Source organism: Dermatophagoides pteronyssinus, unplaced genomic scaffold (assembly GCF_027571235.1).
Source record: "Dermatophagoides pteronyssinus isolate colony J.1.1.1.1 unplaced genomic scaffold, Derpt_VIB-CSIC_2022.12 sq0008, whole genome shotgun sequence".
Classification (NCBI taxonomy): Eukaryota; Metazoa; Arthropoda; class Arachnida; order Sarcoptiformes; family Pyroglyphidae; genus Dermatophagoides; species Dermatophagoides pteronyssinus.
This window is the reverse complement of record NW_027461532.1, coordinates 606,508-625,417: the sequence shown is the minus strand read 5'-3', so window position 1 is coordinate 625,417 and position 18,910 is coordinate 606,508. Positions and strand designations below refer to the sequence as shown.

Genomic DNA, 18,910 nt, shown 5'->3' with positions numbered 1-18,910 from the left:
GATGGCAGCAATTGATTGATATTTGATGAGCTGCTTGCAAGCGTGACAGCAGAAAGCAATGAAGCAAAGAACAACGAGAAGAAGAAAGACGCCTCTACCGGCTTGTACGCGTGTTATTTTTTTCATCGCTCACATTTTTTTTCATTGATAAATCCGGATTAAGATTTGTTTTTTATTGAAAAAAGTGGAATCATAATAATGGAAGCGCCGAAAAAGCAATTAATTCTACCTGAATTACCTGTAAATGAACATGGTTGGGGACCAGTTGATAATCTAAAATTATTCAATGGAATGTCCTATCAATCATTTAATAAAAATGATCGTCTTGGTATGGTTGCCGATTGGACTGGTGATACTTATTCCGATAATCGTTTGTTGAGTAAGTTTTTTCTTTCGATTATCAATCGAAATTATTTTGAACACAATTTTCTTTTTCAGTGAAATATCAAGTTCAATATGGTGCCAATCAATATCGTAATATGATTGAAGATGAAGATTCATTTCAGGTTGTTGATCAGACTAAAAATCAACGTACACAACGTAGTAAAATTCGTATGGGACAGGTAAATTTTTTGTTCATTTTGTTGTTGTTTTTGATTAACTAATTGGGAAATGTTTATTTTTTTAAAAAAAATTATAGAATCTACGTGGTCGTAATCAACGAAACAATCATAATGCATTTCGTCGTAATAATCGTCAAAATACACGTGGCAAATATGGTAATAAATCGAATAAAAAATATGATAATAAAGGACAGAATTCAAAAAAACGTGAATCATCTGTTAATGTACGACCGGAATGGAAAATTTTGGAAGAAATGGATTTTCCACGTTTATCCAAATTATCGTTGCCGAATATTGGCGATGGACATGATATTTATACAGCCGGTTCAATGGAATATTATGATAAAACATATGATCGTATAAATTCAAAAATGGAAAAACCATTACAACGTATTAATCGTATATTTCATAAAGTAACAACAACTGATGATCCAATCATTCGGAAATTATCAAAAATTGAAGGAAATGTTTATGCTACAGATGCAATTATTGCAACATTAATGTGTGCAACAAGATCAGTAAATTCATGGGATATTATTGTACAACGTTTTAAAGATAAATTATTTTTCGATAAACGTGATGATTCTGATTTTGATCTATTATCAGTGAATGAAAGTGCAGCCGAACCACCATATAATGATGATCCAAATAGCATTAATAATCCAAGAAATTTAGCATTGGAAGCAACATTTATTAATCATAATTTTTCACAACAAGTTTTGAAAAAAAATGGTGAAAAATATAATTTTGAAAATCCAAATCCATTTGTTGGTGATGATGAAAATGTTGAAGTTGCATCGGTTGGTTATCGTTATCGTAAATGGAATCTTGGTGATGGTGTTAATCTGGTTGTACGTTGTGAACATGATGCCGTTACATATGGTTCGAATGATGAACAACAATTAATGAATATAAAAGCATTGAATGAATGGGATTCAAGAGTAAGTGTGATTTGTTTGTTGAATCTATTTTGAATTATTTTTTTTGTTGTGTTTGCCAAAAAATCAGATTCCCGGAGCAATTGATTGGCGACGGAAACTTGATGTACAACGTGGTGCTGTATTGGCAAATGAATTGAAAAATAATGCCTGTAAATTGGCTAAATGGACTGTACAATCATTGTTGGCCGGTTCACATCAGATAAAATTTGGTTATGTTTCACGAGTGAATTTTCGTGATTCAACAAAACATTCGATTCTTGGTACACAACAATTTCGACCACGCGAATTTGCCGATCAAATTAATCTGAATCTGGATAATGCATGGGGTATTTTACGTTGTATTATTGATCAATGTTTGAAATTAGATGAAGGAAAATATCTTATACTAAAAGATCCGAACAAACCAAATTTAATTATTTATTCAATACCACCGGAAACATTTGAAACCGATGAAGATGATGATGACGACGACGATGATGATGATGATGGTGATGATGATAAATCGAATGATGTTAGTGAATCACCAATGGTTGCAACAACAGTGGCTAATGATAAAAAGTAAATTCATCTTTAAAATGAATCAATCAATCAAATTTATTCTTCGGTTATTCTCTCAAATCATATTACAAATTTTTTAAGAATTTTTTCATCCCCCCTCTCAAAAAAATAGCATTCAAAATTTTTCAAAAATAATAATAATGATTAAATATCACAATAACCAACAAAACACAAAAACGAAAGAAAAAATGAAATGAAAAATTTTTTTGAAATAAATAATAAATTTTTCTATAATTCCTATTGGAAAAAACAAAAAATCAGCAAGCTAATTCAGCAGCTGCAGCATCAATCAATGATTTTGTCTGTTCATTATGTTCATCATCATCATCCGAATTCTGATGATGATGATCATTTTGATCGGCCATTCTTTGTTTATTAAATTGTAAATGTCTTAATGTAGTGGAGGATGAAGGCGATGATGGTGGTGATGATGATAATGTTGTTGATGATGATGATGATGATGATGATGATAAGGATACGGAATGATGATCAGAAGAATCTTTTTTTCCATTTAAAAATCTTCGATTATTTATCGACATTTTGATTGATTTATTTGAATCACCGGTTTCATCATCATCATCATTATTATTGGTAATAATATTTTGGTCCATTATTTCATTAGTTGAATGATTATTTTTATCCGAATAATGATGATGATTATCATTATCAATTGTTTTTTCAATCAAATTATTCATTATTACATTTGATTCATTTAAACGTATTGTACCGGAACATTTTCTTGGTGATGAACCAATTGAATAAAGACATTGTTCTAATAGATCCAATATTGGATCCCAACGTTCATATTGTGATATAATTATTATCCAAATAAAACTAAAAAACATTGGTATTGTTCCCAGAAAAAATATCCTTGGATATTCAATATTTTTATAAAATATATCAAAAAATACGGCCATTGGAATGGTAAATGATACCGATATTGTTCCAATTAATGATGATGTCATAAAACAACCACTGAAATTTTTATGGAAGAAACGAAAATAAAAATGATTCGAAAAACTTATAAAATTCCACAAAAAAAACTTACATAAGCCATAATATTTCAGATATAACTGTACCACAAAAACCATTGACTAGTAATACAATCCATTGATCTTGTGAAGGCCATTGAAATGTTTCAATTTGTGTAAAATTTAATAACATTAAAAATGGAAACATAAATATCATGCTAAAAAATCCGATAAAACCTTTGCGAAAAAAATTATTAAAATTATCAACATTGTTAATCATCAAATATCAAAAATAACTTACCAAAAAACATTGGAAAATTTAACATTGAATCATTGATTAGATTATAACGCATCAAAACAATATAAACTGAATAAAAAAATGCACCACATAATGACCAAATACTACCTAATGGTAATATTGTTTCATTGTTCAATTTCATACCACCAACACCATTACCATTATTATTATTATTGGATGTAGATTGAAAATTATCAATTTGATTATGAATTAATAATGATGATGATTGTGAATTTGGATTAATTGGTTCAATATTAGAGATCATTGCAACACTTGATATCGATAATAGAACACATAATAATTTTGTTAATGATAATGAATCAGTTATTGAACCAGATGGAAATAATATACCCAATAATAATGTAAATAATGGTGTTGTACTTGATAAAACATTAACTAAACCAGCTTCACTATATTGTAAACCCATATGAAAACTAAGATGTGCTGCAAACCAAATCCATGTAAAATAGAATGCCAATACTGATGTTTCACGTATTGTTAATTTATTTCCAGAATTTCGATGATGATCATCATAATTCATTGATTGTTCCGATGATGATGATGATAATAATCGATTATCAATAGAATTTGATGAATATTGTCGTTGACGATTACGTTGATAAAGTATACGCATAAATGATGAATATGAAAGACGTGATAAAAATGCATCATCAGCATGTTTATCCGATAATTGTCGTACTTCAATTAGATTTGAAAATCTTACCAATCTTTTTGGTTTTTTTAATTTTCCTTTTATAAGATTTTGATTTTTTCTTTTCGAACGTTTCGATGATGATGTTTTTCGAATAAAATTAACATTCGATAATGATGATGATATGTTTTTATTCTTATTGATAATATTTGAATTATCAATTTTATCCGATTCTGGATTAATATTTTCAATAAATACATGACCATCATTCGATACAATTTCATCATCTTCAGTTTCGCTACTTTTCCCACTGTTTAAAAAAAAAGAAAAAATTTTAATTCAAAAAAACAAACCAAAAACAAAAATTTACCTCAAAGAACTAGTATCACTACATCGTTTGATTGGAATCCAAACAGAATCGCTTATAAAATGCGAATTATTCGATAACGACGATGATTTAATCGGTTGTAAATCTTTATTTTCATCATTATCATTCGGAATATTTTCTTCGGTAATTGTATCACCAGTTTTATCAATATTATTCAAATTCAAATGATCAACATCTTCTTCATCGTCCTCTTCATCGTCATCATCATCTTCATCATCATCTTCAAGTGTTAAATTTTGTTGATCAGAATCAGAAACAATTGAATAATAATCACCAGGATTTAGATGTGATTTTTGTGACCACCATGAATCGAAAAAAATAAAACCAAATAAATATAATGAAAACATAACACTTTTTATATAGGCTGTAAAAAATGGTTTATGAAAATTTTTTTCATGATATAAATATTCAGTTAATTCCGAGCTTGCTACCCATAATAAATCGACTAAAAGTAGTATCAAGGAACCGAATATAAAACGACAGGAAACTAATTTCATCGTAATTGTCGTTGTCTTGGTCGTTTTTTTTTCTTTTAACTTTTATAATCATAATTTTATCAAGCCATCGTTCTGATGAGATTATATTACAAAAAAATGAAATTGATTTTTGCTTGAAAAAAAGGTAAATATTCTTGGTTTTAATGAATGAAAACAAAACAAAAAAATTGGATGACATCATCAAACATTCGATTTTTCGCTGACTAATTCCACACAATCGAACAATTGTTGTTGAAATAGTATATTTTTTTCTCGAATATTTATTTTGTCAACAGATATTTCATCATCATCATTTTCGTGATTTATTTAAATTTTGTTTTGTTTTTTTGATTTTTGGTTTAAAATGGATTCCAAAGCAATTGTACCATATGAATGTGATGATGATAATAAATCCAACGAACAGATCAATGAATTTAAACTACAAATTATATCAAGTTCATCCGATTCGGATAACAATAATCAATTGAAACGAAAAAAACGTAAAATTTTAGATGAAGATGAATATAGTCAAAAAATTGGTTCAATTATTGAACGAGATTTTTTTCCAGATTTACCTAAAATGCGACTTGAATTAGAATTACAAGATGCTATAAAAAATAATGATTTTGAACGAATTTCTCGTTTGGCTAGGAAAAAAATCGAGCAAAATAATAAAGGTACGAATAATAATAATATGTCAAATACGCCAGCAAATTTTTCAACACCTGCATCAACATTAAATGATGATGAAATTTGTTTACAAAAGTAAGTCAAAAAAACTTAAAACCAACTTAATAATTCTGATATTTTTTCCCCTAAATAGAATTGATCCTAGAGATCAAGATGATGATGATGAAACATCCGATCAATCGATTAATATTGAAAATTTAAATCTGAATAAATTTCTAAATAAATTTACATCCGAAGATAATGATACATTTGAACGATTACAAGATAAAGATATTGAAAAACATTTAAAAAGATTAGAATTTCTAAATAGTGATTCACGAATGAATAATGAAATGGTTGAACGATCAATAGAATTACCAACAATTGAACAACAACAAATTTTGATGAATTCGAATCAATCAACAAAAGAATTACAATCAGCTGGTAGTCGATTAATTACATGGAAACATTCGAATAAAAATTCTGTTATGTTTGATCCGGATGGTGTACCATTTACTGAAAATGAATTAGAATTGGTAAAATCTAAACAAATTATTCGACATGAAAATACTCGTTTTAATATGAATCCATTTCAAACGGGTATTGTTTCACAACAAGCAGCTGCAGCAGCCGTAATAAATAATGGTGGAAAAATTGGTGTCGATGGAAAAGAAGCTGGTCGACAAGAAACACCAAATATTAATGGTTTTTCATTTGTACCAAGTACACCTTGTTTAAAACCAGAAAATCTAATTGGTGGTAGTTCACCATTAATGACATGGGGTAGTATTGATGCTACACCAATCAATTTAAAAGGTGATCAAACACCATTATTACATTCAGGTGGTGGATCACATTTTAAAATTCCTGATATATCGGAAAAAGAACAAATTGGCCAACAATTAGCTAATCGTATATTGATGAAAAAGAAAACAACTACAGAAAATCATATGAAAAGTCCATTTATAAAAGGTACAACAAATCATGAACGATTAAATTCAATGTCACCAGCTGCAAAATTATTAGCAATAAAAAAATTGGGTGTTCATCAAAATATTGATAATCGTTTACAGGCTAGTTATTCACCATTGATGACATCAATATCGACACCAACACCAACACCAAGACGTTTAATAACACCATCACCATCGATATCTAATAAATCATCATCAACAATGACGCCTAAAACAAATTCAATAATGAATAATGATAATCAACATTTGAAAACAAACAGTAAAAGATCAAAAGCATCACAATTTTTTTGATTATTATTTTGTAAATATTTTTTTAAAAAGAAAAAAAACTTTGACCTAATAAAAAAAAATATTCTAATCTCGGTTATCAATGGTGAATCTATCCTCAATTTGACAAAAATTATCATTGACAGATTTGGATGATGATAATGGAAAACAAACAAATTTCATTCATTCCATTTCATTATGCACAATGAGTTTTTGAACTTTTTTCTTTTTTTTTGGTGAAAACAAAACATAATGTTGTCTGTGTGTGTGTGTGTGATAGACATTGAGAATGTTGTTGCATTGAAATCTTTTTCGATTGAACAACAAAAAAATCCTCATAAGGATTCTTCATTTTTGTTTGTACTTTTGATACGCGTAGTGTTGTGTGTAGTGTACAGTTTTTTGGTTCATTTTCTGGTTGAGCTAAAATTTGATAATTTTTTTGATGATAACATCATCAATGATATCATAAACTGAATGAACAACGATGATGATAATGATAATGATCTGTTTGTGGCAATGATTTGAAAATAATAAAGAAAATGGTAAAAAAACAAAACATTTATCTTATTTTTTTGGTTACTTTTCTTTACGTGATCTATTTCATTTTCATAGAGAAACTTTTATCAAAAAACCATAACCATAATCTATTTCTGGACCGATCCATAATCAACGTTTTTTTCATATCAAAATATCGTCGTTGTTGTTGTTTTTTCTCCCCTTCACTTCATTCGTTCTCTCTCTCTCCATTCATTCGATCATCGATCAATATCGTGATATGAATTTCATTATTCGATATCATTGGTAACCATTGGTTGATTATCATCAACAAATTCAAATGAACAAAAAAAAATCAACAATTTTTCCAATCATCAACAGCCAACAATAAAATATGACGCATTTCATTCGATAAATTGATTATTTTTTCCTTCTTTCTTCTTTTGATGATTTTTATTTTGACAAATCAACGATTTCAACCGATTAACCACCAAACGAAATGGAATCTAACCTCATCATCCTTACACAAACTTTTAATTTAATTATTGAAAACAACCAAAACAATAATAATCATCCATCATTGTGATCTTAGCTTTTTCTTTTGTTTTCTTTTGTTTTTCTTTGCTTTGATTATAATTGTCATCATACGCACTATCCTACCTTTTTATTATCAAACAAAATCGAACGTTTTTTTTTGTTTTGATTTGATTTGATTGATTGATTGATTGATTGATCGATCACTGACTTTTCTGTTCTCTGATCTTCTTCTTTCGTGGCGAGTATTATTTTAATCGTTTTTTCGAATCACCCTTTTCAGTAAGTTTTGTTTTCTTCAAATTTGTCTGTTTTCTAATTGAATCTGGTTTTTTTTCTGTGTTTTTTTCTTTCAGCGAAAATGTTACAATTACCAATTGGAATACGTTGTTTTTTACAAAAACGTTTTCGTACTTTAAACATTTATAGATCTCTTGTATTAATATTAACATATTTAGCATATGCTAGTTATCATCTAAGTCGTCGTCCATTCAGTATTGTTAAAAGTGTTCTTACCTGTAATAATCAAACTGATCATCATAATGATGGGGATGAATGTGGTTGGAAACCATTCAATAATCAAAATGATTCAGAAACATTACTTGGATTATTGGATTCAGCATTCTTGTTTGCATATGCTATTGGAATGTTTTTCTCTGGGTTTTTAGCTGAACGTTGTAATTTAAGATATTTTCTTGCTTTTGGAATGTTATTTAGTGGTTTATTAAATTATTCAATTGGTTTAGCATATTATTATAATATACATTCATTATCATATTTTGTTTTATTACAAATTCTTTCCGGTAAGTTGCTTTTGAAACAAATTACCGGGTTAATTTACTAATTTATCATTTTAAATCAAAGGCATTTTACAAACAACTGGTTGGCCAGCTGTTGTTACCTGTATTGGTCATTGGTTTAATAAATCATCACGTGGTGTTTTGTTTGGTATTTGGAATTCACATACAAATGTTGGTAATATTATTGGTGCATTAGTTGCCGGTGCTTTTGTCGATTATAATTGGGGTTTAAGTTTTATAATACCCGGATTGATTATTGGTTTATCTGGATTTTTTATATTTTTATTTCTTGTGCCTTGTAAGTTTTTTTTTCTGTTTGTTTGTTTGCTGACGTTTGTTCATTGATCAATGTTTTTTCAATTTCAATTTCAGGTCCCGAAGATGTTGGAATATCATCAACAATCATACATGGACCGCAACAATCAACAATCGCTGATCAAATTGATCCAACCGAATCGATTATACAATCAGCTGAAGATTCGGGTATATTTGCACGTAGTGGTGATAATCATCGTAGAATTATTATTCGTAATGATAATGATATTGAATCGGTAACGTTCGAAACAACTCTTTAATAATCTCTTCTTTCTAATTTCTCTATTTCCACCTTATTATCTAGTCACAAATGGAAGAAGATAGTCCATTACTTTGTTCATTAGACGATAGTGCCATTAATGTACATATACCGGAAAAACATGCCATTTCATTTTTTCAGGCATTAAAAATTCCTGTAAGTTTTTCTTTTTGGTTTGTAATAATTTTTTTACCCAAAAAACTTAATTAATCAATTTTCAATTACACAAACACAAAGGGTGTAATTGAATTTTCTGTTTGTTTATTTTTTGCCAAACTAGTTAGCTATACATTTTTATTCTGGTTACCATTTTATATTAATTTTTCAAGTATGTTTTGTTTGTTTGGTGTATATCAATCAACATCTTATCATTTTAATTTTAAAATTTTTCCAGTGCATAGTTCATCATCAAATTCAGCATTTTTATCCGCATTTTTTGATTTGGGTGGTATTATTGGTGGTATATTAGCCGGTTTTATTGTTGATCGTTATGGTGCTAGTGCTATTACCTGTGTTGGTATGCTTAGTATGGCAATACCTTCGGTAAATAAATATTTGATGATTGTTTCTGATCGATAAATTAATAAGATTTTCTTCAAAATAGCTATTATTATATTACAACTATGGTAATCAATCAAATTCGATGAACATCCTGTTACAAATTATAACCGGAACATTTGTTAATGGACCATATGCATTGATAACGACGGCCGTATCGGCTGAATTGGGTACCAAAGTTAAATCAAGTCAAGCATTAGCTACAGTTACGGCTATTATTGATGGTACTGGATCGCTGGGTGCAGCTATTGGTCCATTATTAAGCGGACCATTAGGTGGTATTGGTTGGAGTTATGTTTTCCTTATGGTCATCTTATCCGATACATTAGCATTATTATCATTGTTACGTATTGCACGGCAAGAATATTATCGTTTAAGATCAAATTGAACCAAACTAATCGAACGAACAAACATTGATCATGTCGTGGCGCTGATTATGGTTTTTTTTCACTCATCAAATCAACGAATTTCCTAACCCTTTTTTTTATCATTTTCTAATTAACTTTAACTAATTTTTTTTTGATAAAAACATTTTATAAATATTTTTTTTTTTTTGAAAGGATAAATATACCGATTTTTTTTATTAATTCATCGAAGAAGAAAAAAAATTGAAAAAAATCCAGAGAAGTAAATTCTCCACAAAATAATTTGAATGTAATGATGTGATGATGATGATGATGATGGAAACAAAGAACAAAAAATTGTACAGAATTTTTTCAACTTTTATTTTTTTTTTTTCAAAATTCATGCATTTTTTGTCTGTTGTTGTTGAACCTAAACTATTATTATGATTAACATCGACATTAAGATGATAATGAGAAAAAGAGTTAAGAAAGGAACGAAAAAAAAGAGAGTATATGTTTGTTGGGTCACAATCATCATCATCATCATCAATGGAAAGTTGTATAAGTCACACACAAAAAAAAATCAATTATCAATCAATCAATCAATTCCATTCATCAACTAATGGTGTTTGATCACCACCACCTTTAATTATATTCGGTGTTGATTGTTGATCATCTTGCATAGGACTAATTGACATTTGTGATGATGCACCCGGTGTTGAATATCCAGGTGTACGAGGTTTATTTATTAATCCTAATGATATCGATGGCTGTATTGTTGGCATTGATGATTGTTGTTGTTGTTGATGTTGTCCTGTTATTGATGATAATGATGATTGTAATAATGGTGGTATTTGTAATGATGTTGTTGATGTCATTGTACGATTATGATGATGATTAATATTATTATTATTACGATTTGAATTCCAATCTTGCGTTATTGTTGATTGTTGTTTTAATAAATCTGACCATTGATTACCACCACGTTGACCAGGACGTTGATTTTGTATTTGTGGAATCGAAGGGGGTGGTGGTGGAGGCGGTGGCATCATTGTTTGTCCTGTTGCATATGATGGAATATTACCACCACCACCAACACCCATACCGATACCACCAGCACCAACTGCTGTTGTTGTCGTTGATAATGGTATTGGATATAAATTAGGTCTTTGAAAGGTAGATCCACCACTGGCTACCGTTAATGATTGAGCAATGGCCGTATTCGATGCAGCAGCAGCAGCGGTAGCAAAATTTCCATTAAATGTTGCTGTCGTTGTACCACCTGGATGTCCAGTTACCTATGATAATTAATTAAATAAATGATTAAATAATGATGCCGCTGCAAGTTGTATCGCTTGTGGATAAACCACTTACATTAACATAAGGTGATGTTGTTGATGATTGTGGCGTACGTTGTTGATGTTGATGTTGTTGTTGTTTTACATATGGACTAGCATTAATTGGTGTTTGTTGTTGTCCAGGTGTTATCATTGTTGTTATTGTTGAATAATCTTTATAATGATCTTTAAACCATTTAAATAATTGAAATATTGATTTAAAAACATTCATACGATATTTAAATCCATCCGGTGTAACTGTTATTAATTCATGAAATGCTTTTTGATTCGGTTGATATGATAGTAGAAATTTCCCGGGAAATTCTATTTTAAACAAAAAAAAAAAAAAAAAAATCAAAAGTCAAAAATCAAAAATTCAAAAGTCAAAAGTCAAAAAACAAATACCTTTCGATGCTGATACAATATACGGTATACGTGATGGTGCTTTTTGTTTTTCTTCATTCAATACTTTTTCAGCTGCTTGTCTATCACCATTTAGATCACGAAAATATTTAAAATTTATTAAATCACGTGCAAAACTTGCCATCGGTTGTACATAACGGGCAATAATTTCATCTAAATCTTCAAATGATTCTTGATCAATAAATAATTGTTGTCCTAATGAAAATGGATTTGTTTTTCCTTCTTCACGTATCAATACATTTTGATAAATACCATCATGTACTTTCCATGATAATGTTAAATGATCATTACCTTTTGATGATGGTCGAATGACAGCTTCACCTTGTGGTGATGCACTTAATATTTGTTCAGATTTTTTTAAATCAATATTATGAAATGATGGATGTACAATAATTCTTTTCATATATGTACGTTGATGATTTTTACGTTTTTTACCATCTTCTTCTAAACGTATATCATATTCTTCCGAATCAAAATCATAATAATTATCTTTATTTGGTTTAAAACGATTATTCGAATCAATCAAATCGGATGTACGACATGTTAATTCCAATGAAAATCTTTCAATAATAATTTTCAATATTCGACAATTAATTGTCATACCAACTTTTACACGTGTAAGTGGATCGGTTACATCTTTATCTGAAAGATATTTTAATGGTATAATACCTGTAAGACCATTATCTAATCGTACCCGAACACCAAATGATTGTCCAGGACATTGATTTGTATCAAAATGATTCCATACTTCACCTAATTCATTAAAATCATCTTTTAAACAAAATGGACATTTCCATAGACCAGTTTCCATACGAATTGGTTGTGCTTGATCCACTTGTTCGGTTTTAGGTTTTCTACGTGCAATACCTGTTACACGTACCTGTACATATTTTCCAATACAAAATGTTTGAAGATTTTCACCAGTTAATAATTCAAATATTTCTTCATCATTTGGTGAACGATATGATTTTCGTTTATCTTGATAACGATCAGTTAATTCAGTACGAATATCATATAAAGTTTGTTTTTTCAATCCTAAACCTTGTCGATGTAATTCTTTTGCAAATTCATCCAAATCTAAATCACGTAATTTTTCTGGATTTTCAATAATTTCTTCCAATGCTTGTGCTGGATTATGATCATTATCTTCATCATAATCTAATGCATCGACAGCCATTTTTCTAGCCCATTCATATGTTTCTGGATGAACACGTGTACTATCCAATACTTCAATATAAGTTTCCGTACCAGAATCAGCAAATGAATTTGTATCAATTTTTATAAAACCAGCACAATTTATAAAAACATTTTTACCAATCGAACAATTTTGTATTAGTTGAGATCTACTTTCCAATAATGGTGTTTGTTGTTTTTTTAATGTTCGTAATAAATAAGCACCTTTACGTGGACCGAGACCACCAATAAATTGTACTAATGATGATGTATATGGATGTACCAGACATTTATTAATATCAACACCAACTTCATTAACACGATTAACAAATTCTGAATAAATTGCATTCAATAATGTTTCACGTGGTACATTATCCTGTAATGGATGTAATTTTAAACACAGGATTTCTTCATCAGCTGAACATAATTGTGCAAATTCTAATAATGGATCTTGCAGCCGCCGTGCTAATGAAATTGCTTGACGTAATTTTGATGGATAATTATGAAAATCAGTAATGGCTCTTTTTGAATTCATATAAACAATCGATAATTCTGAATCAATATATTCAATCGGTATTAATGGTAAACGTTGAATTTCATGTAAATTACGTATCATTTGTGTTAAATCATCCATAACATCTTTAGTAACTAATGTATCGGCACCTAATGCAATAACATGTGGTTTTTTTGTTAAAATAAAATTCTGTAATTTTTGACGATCTTTTTCACGTAAATTTCGTTCAATATCACTAAGAAAACCACCTTCCGAACGTTTTAACATAAAATGTTCAAGTTTTATATAATCCGTAACTTCACCATCACCATCGATTAATGCACAAAAACTTGCTTCTTCATTATTTGGTACAAATGCAAAACCCATTATACGAATACCATTACGTGTATCAAAATCATCATCATTATCATCATCATCATCATCGTCATCACCACTATGATTATGATTACGATTTTTTTTATCCTGTATAAAAGCCGGTATATATGGTCCAATCGATAAATATGATGCTAATTTATCGGCACAATTCTATTGGGAAAAAGAAAAAATGATCATCAATATAATCTCTATGTATTCAAATGAGTTCAAATCAAAACAAACCTGTATAATTGTATGTTGTGATTCGGTTAGAATTTTTGTTGTTAATTCTTTTAATAAAAATGGATATAAAAAACGATTCAATGCAATATCCAATGCTTTTGTACGTTGATCATTCCAATCTTGTACATTTTTACTAAATTCATCCTATGGAAAAACCAAAACAAAAAAATCAAAAATCAAATTAGAAAAAAAACATTCAACAAACATACCCTTTGATAAAGATATTTTATCTCTTCTAAATACTGTTTAAATGCTTTTGAATCATTATTATTATTCAACATTGATGATGATGAACTGGACATTGTTGTTGATGAATGATGTTTTTGCATTGATGATGATGTTGTTGAATTATCATCCAATTCGATTATTATATCAACTAAACCATCATTTTTACCCATATTTAATTGTAAAAATTGTTCATTTGAAAATGATGATATTGGTTTTTGTTTTAAATATTTCATTGAATAACATTGATGTGATTCATCAATTTCTTTTTTTCCTTTTTTTGTTGGCCGTACGGTAACTGTTGCACGTTCATAAAACATTTGCCGTACAGTTTTCCGTACTAATGGATCACATGATAATTGTTTACCAACCATAAATGTTGCTGCTTGTAAAACTTTATCCGGTGTATCGAAACATTTATTTAAATATTCTTGTGCTGCTTCCAACGGATTTATTGGATGTTGTTCAATTTCATGTTTATGATAACTTTCGGTTATATGTTCACCAAATTGTTCCGGTGTTAGACCAAATTTTGATGCTAAACGTCCAATACCCGAATCACGACAAAATGAATATGTATCTTTTTTCATTGATAAACGCATAAAATTCATACGTTCGGTTAACATTAATTCTTCTTTTTCATCATCATCATCATTATCATTATCTTCATTCAATTCTTCATTGATTATTTCATCATTTGGATCATCATTTTCACCATTTTCATTAACACGTTGCTGTTGTCGTTCTTGTAAACGTTGCTGTCTTTTACGTTCACGTTGTTGTCTTTTTTGTTTTAATAGAAATTTTTTCATTTCAGTTAATTGATGACTATAATATAATTGAAATTGTAAATAATAATCATTAAATTCTTCAAATGATTGTATTGTTTGTATACGTTGTAAATCTTTATCGGTTATACGACGAAAATCATCTGGTAATGGTTGATCATTATCATCATCATCAATATTGTTACCATCGTCGTCGTTGGTAGAATTTTTTATCATCAATGATAATTGATATTCTTTCATATTTTCCATTAATTTCAGCAGATTTTTTTTCCTTTCATTCAACCGACACCATTTTTCATCCCAATTAAATATTAACCATAGATCATTGATCGACAGATCCGGTGCATAATATTCTTTACGATAATATGATAAAAATGGTATACTTAATTGTTCATTTCGTATATATTTCAATATATTTGATATAATATTGATTGTTGATCTTGGTTTTGATCCGGCTAATGGTTGTCGTATACCACCACTACCACTATGATTATCTTGCCTAGTTATTGTTGGTAATTCATATAGATTTCTATAAATCCATTCAGATTCTTCACGAATTTCATTCGGTTCAGCAGCCGTTACTGGAATCGAACGTGTTAGAAAACGTTCCGGTGCATCAGTATTACGTATTTCATTATCAGCTTCAGTTAGATGGCTACGTTCCAATTCAGCTGGTTCATATAATTCATAAATACTTTTTTTCGGTTGTCGTTGCCTTTTCTTTTTACTTGTTTGACGTTGTCGATCAATACCTTCTTCATCATAATCTTCTTCCATTTCTTCTTCATCAAATTCAACATTATCATCAAAAACATCAAAATCAAAATCAACACCGAAAATATCCTGTGCTTGTTGTAGCGCTTGATTATTAAAACCATCATGACGTTTTGAACGTTTTTGTGTTATAATTGGTTGATCATTATCATCAACAATAAAATTATCTTCATCATCTGATTCATCCGAATGTTCCGAATCAATTTGACCATATTGATCATCAATTTGTTCACGAATACGATTTTGTTGTCGATTTAATTGTTGTTGTTGTTGTTGATCATTATTATTATTATTCAAATTATTATTTGAACCAAAACCATCATCATCATCGAATAATTCATTTGCAATAGCATCACGTTCATTTAATGTATTTGCAGGATTTTCATCATCTTCATCATCATCATCATCTTCAAGTTGTCGAACGCGACGAAATTTTTTCTTACGTTCGATTCGACGGCCAAGATTTTCTTCCAACAGATCATAATCATCATCTTCTAAATCTTCTTCCAAATCATCATCATCATGTGATCGTTTATGACCACGACCAATACCATCTTCAGAATCACCATCATCATCTTCTTCTTCTTCTTCTTCAACATCATCATTGATTAGATCTTTCATTTCTTGAGCAATTTTTTCATCTAAAAAAATCAAAAAAAAAAATCAATTTCAAACGCAAAAAACAAAAAACTAAACCAAAAAACTAACCATCATCTTCTTCTTCTTCTTCGGAATCTTCATCCGAACCACCACCAGCATGAACTTTTTTTAATTTTTTATGACGACGAATTTCTTCACGTACTTCATCATCTTCACTACCTTCGGATGATACGGCTTCACGATCAAAAAAATCGGCCATTTTTTTGTTGGTTGGTTGTTGGACCGAGAACAACGAAAACACTTTTGATAAAACTTATTTAGTTTGAAATACAAAAATGACAATTCACAACGAACAAAAATTCTCACCCTTTTATTTTTTCAAAAGAAAAATAAAAGGGTGAATTTACGATAAACTAGTTTGATGAATTTCCAAATTGAAAATTTGGATAACGAAAAAAAAAATTTCGAAAACAAAATGATGGCCGTATCCTTTATAAGGATGGATATATGTAAACAACACGAGCCAAACCGAGAAAGAATGGAAGAAGAAAAAAAAACCAGCATTTTTTTCTTTGCTGTTTGGTGAGCAAAATAACATTATCCAAATTTGATTCGAATTTGATTCGAAAGATGGCGCTCATTTTCCCCCTTGCTGAAACATTCGAAATTCGAATTCGAATATTTTCGTTTTTCAAAAAATTTTTCAATTTTTCTCAAATTTCCAACGAAATTGAGATTTTCTTTTTTGGAAAATTTGTTGAATTTTTTTTACCGTGTTCCAATTCAATCTGTGAAAAACAACATCGATGACCCTTTTTTTTGGATTATTATCCTTTTCAAATCAAAACTAATTAATTAAAACTAATTATGATCAAAGATAAAATTGTGAAAAAAACGAAAAAACAACAATAACAAGGGAGTTGATCAATTTAATCTATCTTTTCTTAATCGAAATTACTTTTTTTTAATCATCCATTTCTAGGTGAACAAAAAGGTGTGTCGGCCATCCATTTAAAATGATATAAATCCCATATAAAGTCAGGATATATATCTTGTTTTCAAATTAAAAATCCTTTCAAAGGTGGAAGCAATAAAAAAGAAAAAAATTAACCCGTTCAACGACTAAACAAAATAGAATGGTTCCAGGAATTAATCGACAACAAACAAAACAAAAAAAATTCAATTTAAAAATATTTAAAATATTTCTGCATCTCCAATCTAAAGAGAGAGAATCTAAAGAAAGAGAGAAAGATATCCAATCGCCGGTTTATCAAAAAGAAAAAATCAAATTTTTGAACACTGTGGCAATCATTAACACCAAATGAAAGATAACCATGGTGATTAGGAATTTTGTTGATTATTATGATGATGAACAGGTTTCGTTTCGTTTTGGTCGAAAATAACAAGTTGATCGGATTTGAAAAAAATCGATTAAATATCATTAAGACGAAGAGAGATTGGAAGTTGATTTTTCGCCGAAAAAAAAATTTATTGGCCAATCATTTCGCCGGTTTTTGGAAGAGAATTTTTTGATTCTTTTCTCGCCCCTCTAATTTCCACATTTACACACATTCCTCATCATCAACCGACAAGTTTCTCTCGTTAAAATTCAAAAGATATTTTTTTTCACTCCCGAACCCAAAGATGTTTAAATTTTTTTTTCTGCTAAGAAAAAAACCTGAATCATAAACATTTGCAACATTGAAACAAGCCAAAAGAAGAAAAAATAAATCAAGTTTTCGGGTTCGATGACTATCCATCGATGATGATCATCCTTGATTCTAGTTTTTCTCTTCAGATTATTTGATGATGATGATGATTATCCTACAATTCATAAAATCATCATCATTATTACTCACTCATACCAGCCACAAACGTATTGATGAATCATTCATTCACATAAACAAGAAAAAAAATTTTGAAACACCCAACTTAACCAAAATTTAGTCACCAATTTTATAATCATCACCACTACTCTTACTCTACTCTATCACGGCTAAGAACCAGTTTTTTTCATTATCAATTATATTTTGTACACACAACCAATGAAATAATCATCAAAGATTCAGGTGAAATAAACCAGAGGATTATTATCATATAATTTTTGAGAAAAGAAAAATTTTTTTTTCAAAAAATATAAACATCCAGCTTCGAATTTTTTTTTCTTTTTTGAAAAACGTTCGAAACACGTTGATGTCGCCGCCGCACACACATTGTGTATACCGGCTTTTTTTCTCTCTCTCTCTTATCTCTTTTTTCAATACAGGGTGATTAGATTTTTTTTTCATCGCATTCATTCATCCTGTAGGATTTATTTAAATCATACACAGAAAATAAAACACCCGATTTTACATACATTTAACTAAATCAATACATTTGGGGGTGGGGAAACGAATATTTAGAAAAAAATGACG

At 29.3% G+C, this 18,910-nt stretch overlaps 5 protein-coding genes across 6 annotated transcripts; 3 read left to right on the top strand and 2 right to left on the bottom strand.

Moving 5' to 3' along the window:
- The first annotated feature begins 114 nt into the window (after positions 1 to 114).
- Positions 115 to 2,296, top strand: LOC113795274 (eukaryotic translation initiation factor 3 subunit D-like). The gene is made up of 4 exons (XM_027345468.2): positions 115 to 379; positions 439 to 563; positions 641 to 1,504; positions 1,572 to 2,296. Exons 1-4 carry the CDS (start codon positions 199 to 201, stop codon positions 2,064 to 2,066), a joined length of 1,665 nt encoding a protein of 554 aa, XP_027201269.2. The 5' UTR covers positions 115 to 198; the 3' UTR covers positions 2,067 to 2,296.
- Positions 2,238 to 5,091, bottom strand: LOC113795272 (solute carrier family 35 member F5). Its single transcript, XM_075820854.1, has 4 exons — positions 4,354 to 5,091; positions 3,335 to 4,293; positions 3,111 to 3,270; positions 2,238 to 3,037 (listed from the first exon to the last, which is right to left on the bottom strand). The coding sequence occupies exons 1-4, from the start codon at positions 4,866 to 4,868 to the stop codon at positions 2,320 to 2,322; spliced, it is 2,352 nt and encodes a 783-aa protein (XP_075676969.1). The 5' UTR covers positions 4,869 to 5,091; the 3' UTR covers positions 2,238 to 2,319.
- Positions 5,092 to 5,114: 23 nt separating this feature from the next.
- Es2 (ess-2 splicing factor homolog) lies at positions 5,115 to 6,857 on the top strand. Its single transcript, XM_027345455.2, has 2 exons — positions 5,115 to 5,612; positions 5,671 to 6,857. The coding sequence occupies exons 1-2, from the start codon at positions 5,212 to 5,214 to the stop codon at positions 6,779 to 6,781; spliced, it is 1,512 nt and encodes a 503-aa protein (XP_027201256.2). The 5' UTR covers positions 5,115 to 5,211; the 3' UTR covers positions 6,782 to 6,857.
- Positions 6,858 to 7,040: 183 nt separating this feature from the next.
- MFS16 (major facilitator superfamily transporter 16) lies at positions 7,041 to 10,308 on the top strand. Its single transcript, XM_027345461.2, has 9 exons — positions 7,041 to 7,302; positions 7,373 to 8,071; positions 8,146 to 8,592; positions 8,654 to 8,887; positions 8,962 to 9,140; positions 9,209 to 9,319; positions 9,401 to 9,491; positions 9,558 to 9,706; positions 9,768 to 10,308. The coding sequence occupies exons 3-9, from the start codon at positions 8,151 to 8,153 to the stop codon at positions 10,107 to 10,109; spliced, it is 1,548 nt and encodes a 515-aa protein (XP_027201262.2). The 5' UTR covers positions 7,041 to 7,302; positions 7,373 to 8,071; positions 8,146 to 8,150; the 3' UTR covers positions 10,110 to 10,308.
- A 114-nt stretch (positions 10,309 to 10,422) lies between these two features.
- Positions 10,423 to 17,053, bottom strand: Spt6 (transcription elongation factor Spt6). Of its 2 annotated transcripts, XM_075820853.1 has the most exons (7): positions 16,833 to 17,053; positions 16,605 to 16,794; positions 14,319 to 16,537; positions 14,110 to 14,253; positions 11,808 to 14,037; positions 11,440 to 11,726; positions 10,423 to 11,363 (listed from the first exon to the last, which is right to left on the bottom strand). In XM_075820853.1, the coding sequence occupies exons 2-7, from the start codon at positions 16,753 to 16,755 to the stop codon at positions 10,668 to 10,670; spliced, it is 5,727 nt and encodes a 1,908-aa protein (XP_075676968.1). In that variant the 5' UTR covers positions 16,756 to 16,794; positions 16,833 to 17,053; the 3' UTR covers positions 10,423 to 10,667. The 2 variants fall into 2 exon arrangements, with proteins under 2 accessions (XP_075676968.1, XP_027201261.2); XM_027345460.2 differs by having other exon boundaries at positions 16,605 to 17,053.
- Between the last annotated feature and the right edge of the window lie 1,857 nt (positions 17,054 to 18,910).

Coding starts and splice junctions, on each gene's coding strand:
- LOC113795274 (XM_027345468.2), top strand. CDS start 199: ATGGAAGCGCCGAAAAAGCAATTAATTCTACCTGAATTACCTGTAAAT. Junction 380..438: donor TTCCGATAATCGTTTGTTGA/GTAAGTTTTTTC, acceptor TTTCTTTTTCAG/TGAAATATCAAGTTCAATAT. Junction 564..640: donor GTAAAATTCGTATGGGACAG/GTAAATTTTTTG, acceptor AAAAAATTATAG/AATCTACGTGGTCGTAATCA.
- LOC113795272 (XM_075820854.1), bottom strand. CDS start 4,868: ATGAAATTAGTTTCCTGTCGTTTTATATTCGGTTCCTTGATACTACTT. Junction 3,271..3,334: donor AAATTTTCCAATGTTTTTTG/GTAAGTTATTTT, acceptor TTTTTCGCAAAG/GTTTTATCGGATTTTTTAGC. Junction 3,038..3,110: donor TCTGAAATATTATGGCTTAT/GTAAGTTTTTTT, acceptor TAAAAATTTCAG/TGGTTGTTTTATGACATCAT.
- Es2 (XM_027345455.2), top strand. CDS start 5,212: ATGGATTCCAAAGCAATTGTACCATATGAATGTGATGATGATAATAAA. Junction 5,613..5,670: donor GATGAAATTTGTTTACAAAA/GTAAGTCAAAAA, acceptor TCCCCTAAATAG/AATTGATCCTAGAGATCAAG.
- MFS16 (XM_027345461.2), top strand. CDS start 8,151: ATGTTACAATTACCAATTGGAATACGTTGTTTTTTACAAAAACGTTTT. Junction 9,492..9,557: donor ATTTTATATTAATTTTTCAA/GTATGTTTTGTT, acceptor AAATTTTTCCAG/TGCATAGTTCATCATCAAAT. Junction 9,707..9,767: donor TTAGTATGGCAATACCTTCG/GTAAATAAATAT, acceptor TCTTCAAAATAG/CTATTATTATATTACAACTA.
- Spt6 (XM_027345460.2), bottom strand. CDS start 16,755: ATGGCCGATTTTTTTGATCGTGAAGCCGTATCATCCGAAGGTAGTGAA. Junction 16,538..16,604: donor AGAAGAAGAAGAAGATGATG/GTTAGTTTTTTG, acceptor TGATTTTTTTAG/ATGAAAAAATTGCTCAAGAA. Junction 11,727..11,807: donor TATTGTATCAGCATCGAAAG/GTATTTGTTTTT, acceptor TGTTTAAAATAG/AATTTCCCGGGAAATTTCTA.